At 47.1% G+C, this 15809-nt stretch overlaps 1 protein-coding gene across 1 annotated transcript; it reads right to left on the reverse strand.

Annotated features, from left to right (window-relative positions):
* Positions 1–8942: 8942 nt before the first annotated feature.
* LOC134537956 (magnetosome-associated protein MamJ-like) lies at positions 8943–14615 on the reverse strand. Its single transcript, XM_063378975.1, has 8 exons — positions 14532–14615; positions 14379–14462; positions 12492–12728; positions 12339–12422; positions 11880–12167; positions 11371–11607; positions 10922–11148; positions 8943–9036 (listed from the first exon to the last, which is right to left on the reverse strand). The coding sequence occupies exons 1-8, from the start codon at positions 14613–14615 to the stop codon at positions 8943–8945; spliced, it is 1335 nt and encodes a 444-aa protein (XP_063235045.1).
* Positions 14616–15809: the final 1194 nt, after the last annotated feature.

The raw sequence follows: 15809 nt of genomic DNA on the forward strand, positions 1-15809 counted from the left end.
TGTTTGCATCTTTATACCTATATATATATATATATATATATATATATATATATATATAACGAAGAAATAAATTTTTTTTAACGTCTTCGATTAGATCACGGTTTTTTTTGTCAGAACAAAAAATAGAATAAATTATTAAAAACCAAACGTATTCAGGCAATTAAAGACAGAAATAATGTCTTTTATCGTAGACAGAAGCCAAAAAAACTAATGACTAATTAAAGACCTGCTTTAATTCGCATTATATATACCGAGAGCTAAGATGTTTACACATCAAAAATTATTCTTGAATGAAACGTTAATTAAAATGTAAAACTATGCGACAATTTTTGCAAGATTTGCAAGAAAAACGTATTCGATATACGCAAATATAACCATAAACCATGTGTTGTACAATTCTACAATTTCTTTCTTGTAGTATTAAAAACTATTTCTTAGCTACTGGTTTCCAAAGGAATATTTTTTTAAAAGTACATATTTTATTTGTGTGTGGCTGTGGAGAGATCTTTGAACCCGTACATTTCTACCGGCCCCAGTCGTAGAGCACCGGGGCCGTTACAGGCGGGCACTCTTTTATTTTATTTTATTTTATTTTATTTTGTTCATACGTGCAAGGAGCCTGCGAATCCTCGCTCCCCCGCGAGCAACTCCCGGATGGATTACGCCACCGCGTCGCTTCCTGCGGCGTCCGAGCGCTGTAATTGGCCCTTGTCCGAGCGCACCTGTTTGAAGCTACTGCCCGGAGCGACCGAGCCCAGGCCGGCTCGCGCTCCAGATACTTGCGCCGTGGTTCCGCGTATCTGCCGCGGCAGTGCGCCTGGCGGCGTATTCTTCTCTCTCCCTCTCTCTCCCGCCCACGCTCTTTCCCCTTCTCCCTCTCTCTCCCTCATAATCCTCTCTATCCCTTTCCCTCTCTCCCTCTCTCTCCCTATCTCCCTCACACTCCCCTCTCTCTCCCTCTCTTTCTCTATCTCTCCATCTCTCCACCTCTCTATCTGTCTCCCTCTACCACACTCTCACTGCCTCTCTCACCCTCTCTCACCCTCTTTTTACCTCTCTATCCCTCTCTCTCCCTCTCCCTCTTTCATTCTCTCTCAACGTTAAACTTCACTGATTTAATACAATTCTCTGGACATACGCCATTGCAGTTTTGCACTGTTTGCCACGGAAATATAATTATTTTGAAGGAGGTAATTCTTTACTTTGGAAGATGTAAAACTCTCAAGTCTGTAAGATTTGCACCTTTGCACCGCCCACTAAAGAGTTGCCTTTCTGGATAATAACTAATCGGACTAGGTACTATATTACTATCTATTAACGTAATAATTATATTGTGTTAGGCACTTGAATATTTATTTTGAATGGATATTAGAATAAAAAATTCTTCCGCATTAGTGGATTTATAGACATGCATATAACGGTGCTTAATGAAATAGATCCCACTTCTCTTCTCCCCGGAGCGGTATTGGAAAATAAAACAGGCCTGTCTTTATTTTCAATGTAAAATATGTAATACACGTTGTCTTATTAATACCAAACTGATTCTATATTTACGTTTATTTATATTTGTCGTAAACAAATTCTAAGCGCATATAAAATAAAACTATAACTATCACTGTATTAGATTTTGGTTTTCATAATTTAAAAAAATCACAGAAAGTAACTCTTTAGTGTCTGGTATTGTAACCCTTCCTCCTGCTAACTTGGAAGAGGGGTTGCGTCCCCGACCCACTCTGGGCGCGAAGGGAAATTCCAAAAATTATGAAAAGGTATGAAAGGCTACACAATAATAAATTCCCCATACCAATGCCCAGGGGTCAGGCCAAAAACTTTAAAGCATACAAAGCAGAGCAAACATAATTCCAAATAAAGGCAAGACTTTGGGTAATTACTATTAAAAAAAAATAATTTTCAAACATTAGCATTTACTATATATAACAATACACGTTTGGTTACAAAAAAAAAGGGCGATAATAATGGCAGTCTCTTAACCCATTCTCAAAAATACTCATTACAGATTAAATATTATAAAAAATAAATAATGATGATAACATATATATATATGTATGTAAATATTAACAATGGCCTTACAAATAATTAAATGATCACAAAGAAGGTCGTGAGATGTGGCCACAAAAAATTTAATGTAAGATGGCCTACCTTAATACCAATTATAAAAAAATATATAAATCTATATAAATTTCTACATAAAATGTTCTAATACAAAACATGAATTAAACGTATTTCTCAGCTCTCATTAATTGTTCTTTTGAAATAATTTGTCACTACAAGCTTGCCATTATGTTAACATTCTAGACGTCCGCCAGCTCGCTGACCTTCTTCAATAAACTAGACAGTCTAATGCCTCGCCGACATACTGTTCCATAAAAATGAATAAATTACGCACTAACTTCAGTCCGTGCGTGCGGCAAAACTCCCTCGTGTGCACTCTATAATACTGCAGAAAGTCATTAATATTAGTAAAGTCCAATTGAAAATACGCTAATTTCGCCAAAGTCTCAAAACGTTGCTACAATTTTCCAAACGCCGCATTATTTTAAAAACACTTTCGTGTCCCACAAAACAGGCAAACGGGCGACCGTTAACAAAAACACGTCATCACATCACCAATGTGTGACATTAAAAAAAAATGGGCCTCTTCTCACAAAAAGGGTGCAAAAGTTCCGTCCAAAGTAGAAAAGTTCAGCATGGGCATAAAATCAAATTACGATCTTCGCAACAGTTGGTTTAACACCACGAGGGAAAAACTCAATGCAGCCGCCTCTTTTTACCTTGTACGAAGAGTGCATCGCCGGGCAATCCCTTGCCCTGTCGTCCTGCGTGGTGTCTCCATGCTGACCCTGCCCATAGCCGCCCGCTGCCGCCCGGCTCTTCAGTCCGCCGTCACATGCTCCGTTCTCCGCACGAGTCTCGCCAAAAGTCCTCGCTTCCAGCTGATACCCCTTACTCCCGGCCGGCCGCGTCGGTGACGTCATTGCCAAACCGTCGGGAGCGCACCAAGTGGAATTCATGCGAAACACAATCGATATCACGTAACTACCAATCCATAGTTACAAAATAAAGCGCCTAGCTTAAAATAAAATATTAACAGTCACAACCATTATTTAAAGAGATGAATTAACATCAAAATAAAAAATGAAAACGTAAAAATACGTAAAATAAAACTATATAAAACTAAAAGCTATTAACCTCAATAAAGCCAAATTTAATTACAAGGTTAAATGTGGCCCTGACGGCCACAACATAAAGGGCGCAAGTCTAATAAACTTGAGAGCTTCTCACCGTCTACGAAAGTAATTACCTCCTTGTTACTAGATTCACCGGTGTACTACATGTACCAACATACATATACAACGAAACACATGACTTTCCTGCATGTTACATTTCGATAGTGATAATGCTGTGGTTTTTGTTAGTGCACATGTTCATATATTCTAGATTTTAATTAAAGTATATGTGTATACATGGGAATTTACACAGAATCTTCGAAAATAATTTAATTTATAAATATGTTTATGTACAGTAAATGTATGAATTAAATATGAAAACATAAGCCCTCAGAGAACGAGCCTAAATCAGCTGAAGACAAACTTTAAATGTTAGACACCACAGAAAATTCCGTGTAAGTAACTTACTTATGAAAATTAATTATACGAACAAACACAGTGGGATAACAATGACAAGACAGTTTTAACAATAAAAGAAAATGCAATCAGACAACAAACCTGAACAACACAGCTTTATTGTTGGAGCCATGATTATTTTGCGGAATCATTGCCTAGAAAAAGTAGACTTGAAACCATGGAGTAAGGAATTGCTAGGAGACGGCATGTAGTGACTTTGTTGAAGTCACTTTTCTACATTTACCCTCACCATATTGTTCAGCCCAAAACATAGCGGGAATGGTGCTTTATAACGTCTGATGATAATTAGTAAGTATGAATTAGAATTTCCGTCGCTAAAAGAGTCGCTTTCAATTATATATATAAAAAAAATTTAAACTGTTTCCACAATGCAAAACACTACACCTCAGTCAATATTTTTTGGCGTCTGAACAACATGGCGCAACAATTAGCTGAAGGAAAAAATACTGCTTCTCGCACTTACCACGTGATCATGCAGACGTAGCCACGCCCTGCTTGAAACACGTTATGTCTCTGCATCTTAATGACTCTGATCCGGTTATAAACAAGGAGAAAAATTGGTTAACTAATCACGTATAACCTGCCAGTACAGACATTGTTATCGACCAATGGACTTGATTATGCATAGGCAAGTTGAGCGTAGCGTGGATTATAATAAATCCCCCAAATCATCGTAACTTTGTATATTGCCCATGCTTAGTAACCGGAAATATCAGCGGATATATTTTGCGATTGGATAAAACTCCAACTATGTATACCTTAAACCAAGCTCTGCTTCCGCTTTTGGCACACAGTTTTTAAAGACTGCTATTGGTCAATGAAAAATCCTCAACTAGAGAGGTACCGAATCACAGGCTGCCCATTTGAGACGTCTCGCCAATCGACAGCCAATGAACAGACGACATTTGCCCGAGAATACAAGAGACTGTGGGGTCCGTCTTAGAGGTCACTGAAGAGCGAGTGTTTACAATATCCTCGTGTTCGAGTACCGGGTTTGGTCGTTCTTCTCCTAAAGAATCGCTCTTATAGGCCCGAGAGTAGTACACTTGTGTTTGAACCTCCGAGTGCAGGCTTCAGGCCGAGGATGGAGGATGGGATAAACGAACGGCCACCATACTGAATTTTGGCGAACTCGACCTTTGACCTTCTATACGATACCTTAACACATACACTTCGTTAGAAATTTAACGCTCCTATATTGATTGAATCTTAAATCAACTATCAATTATAATTTCATTTAAAATGTTCAAAATAACATTTACAAACAGCAAGGACAAATAAATTAAGAGTAAAACAGCGGTCCCAGTCTTGAACGTGTGCTTTTAGTACAAAAAAATATCAAATTATAATACAAAAAAAAATACTTAATCGATTCATTTATTTTATAGCTCCTATAATTGTTCTTAACTATGATTTCTGTTTTGTGGCAAAGCGTTCAGATGAACGTAACTCCGATTATTGCTATGGAATAAGTGATGTTCGCTGTAAAATATTCATATAGCAGCAAGAAAAAAATAAGATATATGTGCATACTTTTTAGTTATAAAAGTAAATGAGAATATTAATTCAAATAAAATATATATTTAAACTATAACAAAACTAAAACTTCATATGTAAATAAACACTCTCACTCCACACTCTCGTTGTGAGGCCTCTCGCTTTATGATATCTTGTAGGTGGGTTTTAATGGCTATTCTCTAAAAATCTGTGATTTTTTCCGGGTGATGAAATATATTATATATTATATATATAAAGGTATACTACTGTTAATTTTATTCATTAAATTCGGTTTTATATTAAAGACGCAGGTATGTAACAAACATTCACTTACAGAAAATTTCATACTGTACATAAAAGTATCGGTTAGTCCAACATTCTAAATTTGGGGTGATTTTTTTTCCTCCCATCTGTGACTCAAGGGTTAAATACTGCGCCGTCTCACTGGAGAGTTCAATAATAAAGGCAGTAATCGTCCAAAGTCAATTCACTCGCCCCTTATTTACTTACTGCGGGAAATCCTTCACGACTTGTTTCGCATTGTTTTCAAAATAATATTAAAGCCTCGGTTCTGTCACTTAATGCCATTTTTTATTTATTTTATAATTAGTCTTAGCTTACAATCTGGTCATCATTGGTTCTAAATACTTTCCTGAATCAACGAAATCTCTTTCAAATTTGTCCTTCTCTAATGTATCACTGTCTCGAACTTTCTGATATACGTCGTCGGGGTGAACTTTCTTTTCCGGTTACGAGCGAGGTCGAAGAAAATCGGATACCGGGGCCGAGGAAATAAAATAAATAAATAAATTGTAGAGAGCGTGTACGTCTTGGGGCGACCGAGCTTCGACGTCGTGTTTCATGAGAGCGCCCGAAAGAAGTGCCCAGGTCTCTGTGTGTGCGTGTGGAGGAATTCCCAGTTAACGGGACACCCTTTTTCCCAGCCGTACATCACTTCGGCTGACGCAGGCGACTACAGCCGTGACCACACCGGCGCAGCTCTGCTCTCTCGATTTAATTCATTATTTCGGACACACGCCATTGCTAAACTTCTCAGCATGTCGTGGAGACGGTGTGGTCCCCGATCTTGCGGGGGAAATGGGAGTGTCTCCTGGGTTGACAGAGACGCTGCCGGTTCTAGTATCCATAAAAAGAATACACCAGGACCACGGAAAGGGCGCATGGTGCAAATAACAAGCCTCTCCACGCCGAGGCAACATTCTGCCTCCTGGCGGCACCACTGGTGTTTATCGAAGAAGGTTCTACCGGGTAGACTTTGTCCACTACATCCCCATATGTTGGGAAGAGGTACCTGGTGAGGTGGAAAAGCCCTCTCTCCAGGCAACGACTGGAGGTGGCGAAACTTTACTTGAGGTGGGGTGGGGGGGGGGATCATAACTGCCGGGCCCTCAGGCCAAAAGCCTTGGTTCAATGTGAAGTCCAATGGCGTGATGGCAAAGGCTAGTCTGGGTTCTGCTTCTGCTCTGCAAACAGACACTGCCCAGCGGTAAGCGCCAGGGTGCTGGGACATGCGGGGTATCCGAGGGGCTGGCCATACTGGACCAGTTTCCCAGGCATCCCCCTGTGCCCTGGACTGAGACCGTTAACCGTGCTAGCTCGCGGGCTGACAGACCGCACGAGCCCACAGACGCATTAGAAATCCAGGCAGCAGTGCGGGACGACCCGTGTTGGTGCTGGGAGTTCCCCGCGGTGACTTCCGTCGTTGGGCTTGGTCGCATGGTGAAGCATCTCTCAGAGCATGTCTAGAGTCTCTCTGACGATCGGCGAACGCAGTGAGCGGTGATAAAGCTCCAGTACCAGCCTGGACAGCTAGTGAATTCGGTTGCATTCGAGCCAATTACAGGCACTCTGGGTTGTCTGACGAGTCTCAGACATGGTTAAGCGCCGTGTGATACTTTTACGATGGGATTCCTCTGAGCCAACCAGAGGTTAACCGAATTACGTTCAAGTAAATTTGGGTGGCAGTGATGCTGGGATGGGTAGCCTCAGCCTCTCATCGTATCTTATCTCCTAACACCTCCGGACTGCGATGAAATGCCGTATTCATATCTCTGCGGCATTTGAGAGTCGTGCCGGTGGAGTTACAGCCCGAAAGGGAGAAAAACCTTTAAATCGTCACGTTAAAAAAAACGATTGTGTAGCTTGTTCGCTTTACAGTATGAATATCGTAGAGAAAATCCGAAGAACAGACAATGAATACATAAACACACGGGAAACAGGCCAAAATCGGCCGATGTGAAATGTTAAATTAAAAGACACCACAAATAATTCCGCGGAAGGAACTAGTCAGAACGACATGGGAGCGCAATGGGCTTACAACGTCGAGAGACAGTTGCCACGAAGAAACAGTAAGCACGAACAGCAACTGCGGACAACCCAGAGACAGACTGTGGAACCATGCGATTATACTAAACAGATAATCTGAACAACACAGCGGCGCATATGCGAACCGGGAAACTACAAAATAATTCCGTGGAGGTGGTAGTCCCGGCAGGAACGAGCGTCGATATCTCAAGGTCGCATCCGTAAAGTTTCCTCCATCACAGTTCTTCTGGGGGAAGAGGCGATACGTCTCCCCGGATGCCCGCTCCGGATGCGCGCTCTCGGCGCAGCCCGTTAACCTGCTCGCGCATGTACACCTCCGTCGTACATGGAAGACGGGAAGAGTCCTTGGGGGGGGGGGGGGGGGTGGGGAGGGGGTGACGAGTGCGACAGCTCCGTGGTGCCCCAGCGCCCCGCTTCGAGAGCGCTGAGTTATGGCACCCAGATAAACCCCCGGTGTGGCCCGCCATGCATCACGGCGCTAACAAGTGTGTGTGAGGCGTCGCGGTCCATCGTTAATTGCGGGGGTCCGGGCCTAGGGTTCCCCCTCCTCTTTATTCGACCTCCTCTCCTCCCCCTCCCCATGGACCCCCCCCCATGGACCCCCCCCCCCCCCCACTTTGTGGTCACGCGCGCCCAGGCCACGGGGAAGGCGCGACGCGTGTATCAGGACGTGTCGACGGGCCGAAGAGGGTCCAGAAGTGCAAGAAAGAGCGTTCGAGGAATGAAAAGTGGGGGGGAAGAGACGGGTTCAAAAAAAACATTCCTAGAGTAAGATTTGTGTGCGCACTGCGCACTGAGCCCACGGACAGTGCTTTCCCTTAGATAGATGCCCGAGTCCGTTCCGTTTTCATCTGATCTACGGCTCCAGTGGATACGCAACGATTCCGTCCGAAATTTCATTTGAAATTATTAACAAAAATAAATACAATAATGTAGGATACCTTGATGGTTTTACATTTTGTTTAGTTATTCGCCAATTTAAACACTAATCATATTTTACCACCTTGTTAAATGGTTCACAAAATGATTAATCATTAGTAGGGGCATAGGCCTACATATTTCGCGAAAAGATTTCGAGACTCGCTGAAAGTTTAAACACTGTAGCATTGTCTTTGTTACGTGATTGGGTGAGTTTCTTTCAGGTACACGTCGATTGTTACAGCACCAATCGCAGTAATTCAGTGTAGAAACAAACACGTCCTGAATGGCTCTGTCAAATAAGACAGTAACTCTCTCTCGCAGAGGGGCGCCAATCACAACGAAGAAACCGCTGGTACGGGCATACCTTGTTGCAGTCTAATAGGCGTTCAGATTTTTTTTCGCGAAAAATTGCCTGCCCCTAATCATTAGTTTAGGTCATCTATGTTTCAAAAGGAATATTAAAGTCATCGTGCATATTTCGAAATGGAGTCTAACTCGACAGTAACTCGCTAGCTATATGGTCCTCATCTCAGCACCTCTGAGCCCGAACACTCTTCCAACGACTTCCTCCTCGACCCTCTCGACAGTCGAAGCCTGGTCTCCTCGCCTTGGGACCGTCACCCACACTCAGTTACTAAAAACAAATTAACTTAATTTCTCTGCCTCTATAACACGCGAAATTGTCTGAGGAAATAATTCGTGTCACTATGTAAAAGAGTGTGTAACTTTACACAATAGTTATGTGGCAGCGAATTCTCACCCGACGCGACGTTAGTGTATTTTTACACCTACATGTGTTGATGTATTTTTACTCTCTTGTTTCACGTAAAAGTAAGCATTAAATGTACATTTACGCTTTTATGGATATATTTACAAATGCGTTAATGTGTATTTTTACCACAACTGCCAGGTAATTGTACTGCATCGTTTATTTATTTGCATTAAAAATGAACATGCTAATTTGTACTACTTCCAAAAATATTTTAGTCTTTGTAACTTATAGCTGTTGAGGAGCCCACCTACTCATGGGTGTATCTGTGTTAGTGAAGTGGGACGATAAGGGCAACACTCGCTCGTGTTTCTAGAGCGGTATCTCCCTTAAGCGCACAGTCTTCTCGTCGTGTGTACAACTATGAAGGTAACCATAACATTAGATGGAGAAATATAGATAAAGGTGTAATACAAGGCCCTTGGGTTTTAGCAAGAAACTTCACCGGTCGTTTCATGTCTAAATATTGTTTTAAAACACACACGTTCAAACCCTTTTCACTGTCCTAAAAATACAGTTTTAAAACGAAATACGGTAACAGAACTACACATCCGCCCGCGGCACATTCTTAAGTAGAGACCGGAAAAATTCGCGGGGTCAATCCACTTCAGGATAGATGCCAATATCCTCTACACACTCGGGCAAATGCCACCTGTTCATTGGCTGCTGACTTGTGAGTCGTCTCGACTGGGTGGCCTGTGATTCGACACTTCTATGAGTGAGGGTCTCTAATTGGCCCTCGGTCCTCCAGAACCATAATGGCAGAAGCCGCACTAAGGCATAATTATTTGAATTTCAGCATAACACGAAATTAACCCGCGAATTTTTCAGGTCTCTATTCTTAGTAAACATGCGCTACACAGAAGACTTGAGCAGTTTTCAATTTGCGTGGATTCTTCTGCAGCTCTGCACACTATGTGTGTGCCTAGGCAGGCGGGGTCTTTAATGTATGTTGTGTACCTTAGAGCTATTTTCAATTTAAATACAGTTAATTTTACAAGAAAAATCTTCTTACAATCTCAATGAATTGGAGAAGCAGAACAGCGGTTTGTAGTGTTCGTAAACCAACAACATAAGTTACTTTGCAAGTGAAAGTTGGAAAATGGTTAAAACGGATAATACTTTTGAGTAGTTCTGTATCAAATCCTAATTTTTTGTATCAGAATCTCAAATTAGAATTCCCGAGAGTACCTCGAATGAACACCTCGAATACGAATCTAGGTCTCAAAAGGTTGAAAAAAAAATAATGTGCAATATATGAAAAATATTAACTATGTTCTTGAAACATTATTCCATTTTAAAGGTTATTAAACAAATTTAGTTTCCAGAATCAATACTTATAATAATTTTATTTATGTTATTACTTTTTGAAAGTATGTACAATATACTGAGGATAGGTATAAAGAAAAAAATTGACCAAGTAAAATTCAGAGGTTATGAGTATTTTCTTTTTATTTATTACTTTATTCCCTTAATATTTTACTCGGATGATTTTCCCTCAAAAATCGAAATTATTAACACACTAATGATATGATGGGATTTGAGGATTTGATTGGCCCAATCCGTCTTTTGAGGATTATTAAATTTGAGACAAGTTGCAAGTCAATAGCCACATATCATGTTTGAACATATGTAGCTTCTTCAAAGGCTTCTGTGTGACATCACTTAAATTGTTTTTGAGTGAAGAAGAAAAAAATGTCACCCGAAGTGAACCCCGGTGTACCTGCCGGGAACCACCCCAAACCAATGTCGATCGAAGCGAACCTCTATGTCCGCGGCGGGAGCCACCGCAAACCTCTGTGGATCCAAGCGAACCTCGATGTCCACGACGGGAGCCACCGCGAACCTCTTTGGATCGAAGCGAACCTCGATGTCCACGACGGGAGCCACCGCGAACCTCTTTTGATCGAAGCGAACCTCGATGTCCACGACGGGAGCCACCGCGAACCTCTGTGGATCGAAGCGAACCTCTATGTCCACTACGGGAGCCACCGCGAACCTCTTTGGATCGAAGCGAACCTCTATGTCCACGACGGGAGCCACCGCGAACCTCTGTGGATCGAAGCGAACCTCGATATCCACGACGGGAGACACCGCGAACCTCTGTGGATCGAAGCGAACCTCTATGTCCACGACGGGAGCCACCGCGAACCTCTGTGGATCGAAGCGAACCTCTATGTCCACTACGGAAGCCACCGCGAACCTCTGTGGATCGAAGCGAACCTCTATGTCCACTACGGAAGCCACCGCGAACCTCTTTGGATCGAAGCGAACCTCTATGTCCACGACGGGAGCCACCGCGAACCTCTGTGAATCGAAGCGAACCTCGATATCCACGACGGGAGCCACCGCGAACCTCTTTGGATCGAAGCGAACCTCTATGTCCACGACGGGAGACACCGCGAACCTCTTTGGATCGAAGCGAACCTCTATGTCCACGACGGGAGCCACCGCGAACCTCTGTGGATCGAAGCGAACCTCTATGTCCACGACGGGAGCCACCGCGAACCTCTGTGGATCGAAGCGAACCTCGATGTCCACGACGGGAGCCACCGCGAACCTCTTTGGATCGAAGCGAACCTCTATGTCCACGACGGGAGCCACCGCGAACCTCTGTGGATCGAAGCGAACCTCTATGTCCACGACGGGAGACACCGCGACCTCTTTGGATCGAAGCGAACCTCTATGTCCGCGACGGGAGACACCGCGAACCTCTGTGGATCGAAGCGAACCTCTATGTCCGCGACGGGAGACACCGCGAACCTCTGTGGATCGAAGCGAACCTCTATGTCCACGGCGGGAGACACCGCGAACCTCTTTGGATCGAAGCAAACCTCTATGTCCACGACGGGAGCCACCGCGAACCTCTGTGGATCGAAGCGAACCTCGATGTCCACGACGGGAGCCACCGCGAACCTCTTTGGATCGAAGCGAACCTCTATGTCCGCGACGGGAGACACCGCGAACCTCTGTGGATCGAAGCGAACCTCTATGTCCACGACGGGAGCCACCGCGAACCTCTGTGGATCGAAGCGAACCTCGATGTCCACGACGGGAGCCACCGCGAACCTCTTTGGATCGAAGCGAACCTCTATGTCCACGACGGGAGCCACCGCGAACCTCTGTGGATCGAAGCGAACCTCTATGTCCACGACGGGAGACACCGCGAACCTCTTTGGATCGAAGCGAACCTCGATGTCCACGACGGGAGCCACCGCGAACCTCTGTGGATCGAAGCGAACCTCTATGTCCACGACGGGAGCCACCGCGAACCTCTGTGGATCGAAGCGAACCACTATGTCCACGACGGGAGTCACCGCGAACCTCTTTGGATCGAAGCGAACCTCTATGTCCGCGACGGGAGACACCGCGAACCTCTGTGGATCGAAGCGAACCTCTATGTCCACGGCGGGAGACACCGCGAACCTCTGTGGATCGAAGCGAACCTCTATGTCCGCGACGGGAGACACCGCGAACCTCTGTGGATCGAAGCGAACCTCTATGTCCACGGCGGGAGACACCGCGAACCTCTGTGGATCGAAGCGAACCTCTATGTCCGCGGCGGGAGCCACCGAGAACCTCTGTGGATCGAAGCGAACCTCTATGTCCGCGGCGGGAGCCACTGCGAACCTCTGTGGATCGAAGCGAACCTCTATGTCCGCGGCGGGAGCCACCGAGAACCTCTGTGGATCGAAGCGAACCTCTATGTCCGCGGCGGGAGACACCGCGAAACTATGTGGATCGAAGCGAACCTCTATGTCCACGGCGGGAGCCACCGAGAACCTCTGTGGATCGAAGCGAACCTCTATGTCCACGGCGGGAGCCACCGAGAACCTCTGTGGATCGAAGCGAACCTCTATGTCCACAGTAGGAGCCACCGCGAACCTCTGTGGATCGAAGCGAACCTCTATGTCCGCGGCGGGAGCCACCGCGAACCTCTGTGGATCGAAGCGAACCTCTATGTCCGCGGCGGGAGCCACCGAGAACCTCTGTGGATCGAAGCGAACCTCTATGTCCGCGGCGGGAGCCACCGAGAACCTCTGTGGATCGAAGCGAACCTCTATGTCCGCGGCGGGAGCCACTGCGAACCTCTGTGGATCGAAGCGAACCTCTATGTCCGCGGCGGGAGCCACCGAGAACCTCTGTGGATGGAAGCGAACCTCTATGTCCGCGGCGGGAGACACCGCGAAACTATGTGGATCGAAGCGAACCTCTATGTCCACGGCGGGAGCCACCGAGAACCTCTGTGGATCGAAGCGAACCTCTATGTCCGCGGCGGGAGACACCGCGAAACTATGTGGATCGAAGCGAACCTCTATGTCCGCGGCGGGAGACACCGCGAAACTATGTGGATCGAAGCGAACCTCTATGTCCACGGCGGGAGCCACCGAGAACCTCTGTGGATCGAAGCGAACCTCTATGTCCACGGCGGGAGCCACCGAGAACCTCTGTGGATCGAAGCGAACCTCTATGACCGCGGCGGGAGCCACCGAGAACCTCTGTGGATAGAAGCGAACCTCTATGTCCGCGGCGGGAGCCACCGAAAACCTCTGTGGATCGAAGCGAACATGTATGTCCACAGTAGGAGCCACCGCGAACCTCTGTGGATCGAAGCGAACCTCTATGTCCGCGGCGGGAGCCACCGCGAACCTCTGTGGATCGAAGCGAACCTCTATGTCCGCGGCGGGAGCCACCGAGAACCTCTGTGGATCGAAGCGAACCTCTATGTCCGCGGCGGGAGCCACCGAGAACCTCTGTGGATCGAAGCGAACCTCTATGTCCGCGGCGGGAGCCACCGAGAACCTCTGTGGATCGAAGCGAACCTCTATGTCCGCGGCGGGAGCCACCGAGAACCTCTGTGGATCGAAGCGAACCTCTATGTCCGCGGCGGGAGCCACCGAGAACCTTTGTGGATCGAAGCGAACCTCTATGTCCGCGGCGGGAGCCACCGAGAACCTCTGTGGATCGAAGCGAACCTCTATGTCCGCGGCGGGAGCCACCGAGAACCTCTGTGGATCGAAGCGAACCTCTATGTCCGCGGCGGGAGCCACCGAGAACCTCTGTGGATCGAAGCGAACATGTATGTCCACAGTAGGAGCCACCGCGAACCTCTGTCGATCGAAGCGAACCTCTATGTAAGCGGCGGGAGCCACCGCGAACCTCTGTGGATCGAAGCGAACCTCTATGTCCACAGTAGGAGCCACCGCGAACCTCTGTGGATCGAAGCGAACCTCGATGTCCACGACAGGAGCCACCGCGAACCTCTGTGGATCGAAGCGAACCTCTATGTCCACGACGGGAGCCACCGCGAACCTCTGTGGATCGAAGCGAACCTCGATGTCCACGACGGGAGCCACCGCGAACCTCTTTGGATCGAAGCGAACCTCTATGTCCGCGACGGGAGACACCGCGAACATCTGTGGATCTTAGCGAACCTCTATGTCCACGGCGGGAGACACCGCGAACCTCTGTGGATCGAAGCGAACCTCTATGTCCGCGACGGGAGACACCACGAACCTCTGTGGATCGAAGCGAACCTCTATGTCCACGGCGGGAGACACCGCGAACCTCTGTGGATCGAGCGAAACCTCTATGTCCGCGGCGGGAGCCACCGAGAACCTCTGTGGATCGAAGCGAACCTCTATGTCCGCGGCGGGAGCCACTGCGAACCTCTGTGGATCGAAGCGAACCTCTATGTCCGCGGCGGGAGCCACCGAGAACCTCTGTGGATCGAAGCGAACCTCTATGTCCGCGGCGGGAGACACCGCGAAACTATGTGGATCGAAGCGAACCTCTATGTCCACGGCGGGAGCCACCGAGAACCTCTGTGGATCGAAGCGAACCTCTATGTCCGCGGCGGGAGCCACTGCGAACCTCTGTGGATCGAAGCGAACCTCTATGTCCGCGGCGGGAGCCACCGAGAACCTCTGTGGATCGAAGCGAACCTCTATGTCCGCGGCGGGAGACACCGCGAAACTATGTGGATCGAAGCGAACCTCTATGTCCACGGCGGGAGCCACCGAGAACCTCTGTGGATCGAAGCGAACCTCTATGTCCGCGGCGGGAGACACCGCGAAACTATGTGGATCGAAGCGAACCTCTATGTCCGCGGCGGGAGACACCGCGAAACTATGTGGATCGAAGCGAACCTCTATGTCCACGGCGGGAGCCACCGAGAACCTCTGTGGATCGAAGCGAACCTCTATGTCCACGGCGGGAGCCACCGAGAACCTCTGTGGATCGAAGCGAACCTCTATGTCCGCGGCGGGAGCCACCGAGAACCTCTGTGGATCAAAGCGAACCTCTATGTCCGCGGCGGGAGCCACCGAGAACCTCTGTGGATCGAAGCGAACCTCTATGTCCGCGGCGGGAGCCACCGAGAACCTCTGTGGATCGAAGCGAACATGTATGTCCACAGTAGGAGCCACCGCGAACCTCTGTGGATCGAAGCGAACCTCTATGTCCGCGGCGGGAGCCACCGCGAACCTCTGTGGATCGAAGCGAACCTCTATGTCCACAGTAGGAGCCACCGCGAACCTCTGTGGATCGAAGCGAACCTCGATGTCCACGACGGGAGCCACCGCGAACCTCTGTGGATCGAAGCGAACCTC

This window comes from Bacillus rossius, chromosome 12 (assembly GCF_032445375.1).
Source record: "Bacillus rossius redtenbacheri isolate Brsri chromosome 12, Brsri_v3, whole genome shotgun sequence".
NCBI classification, from domain to species: Eukaryota; Metazoa; Arthropoda; class Insecta; order Phasmatodea; family Bacillidae; genus Bacillus; species Bacillus rossius.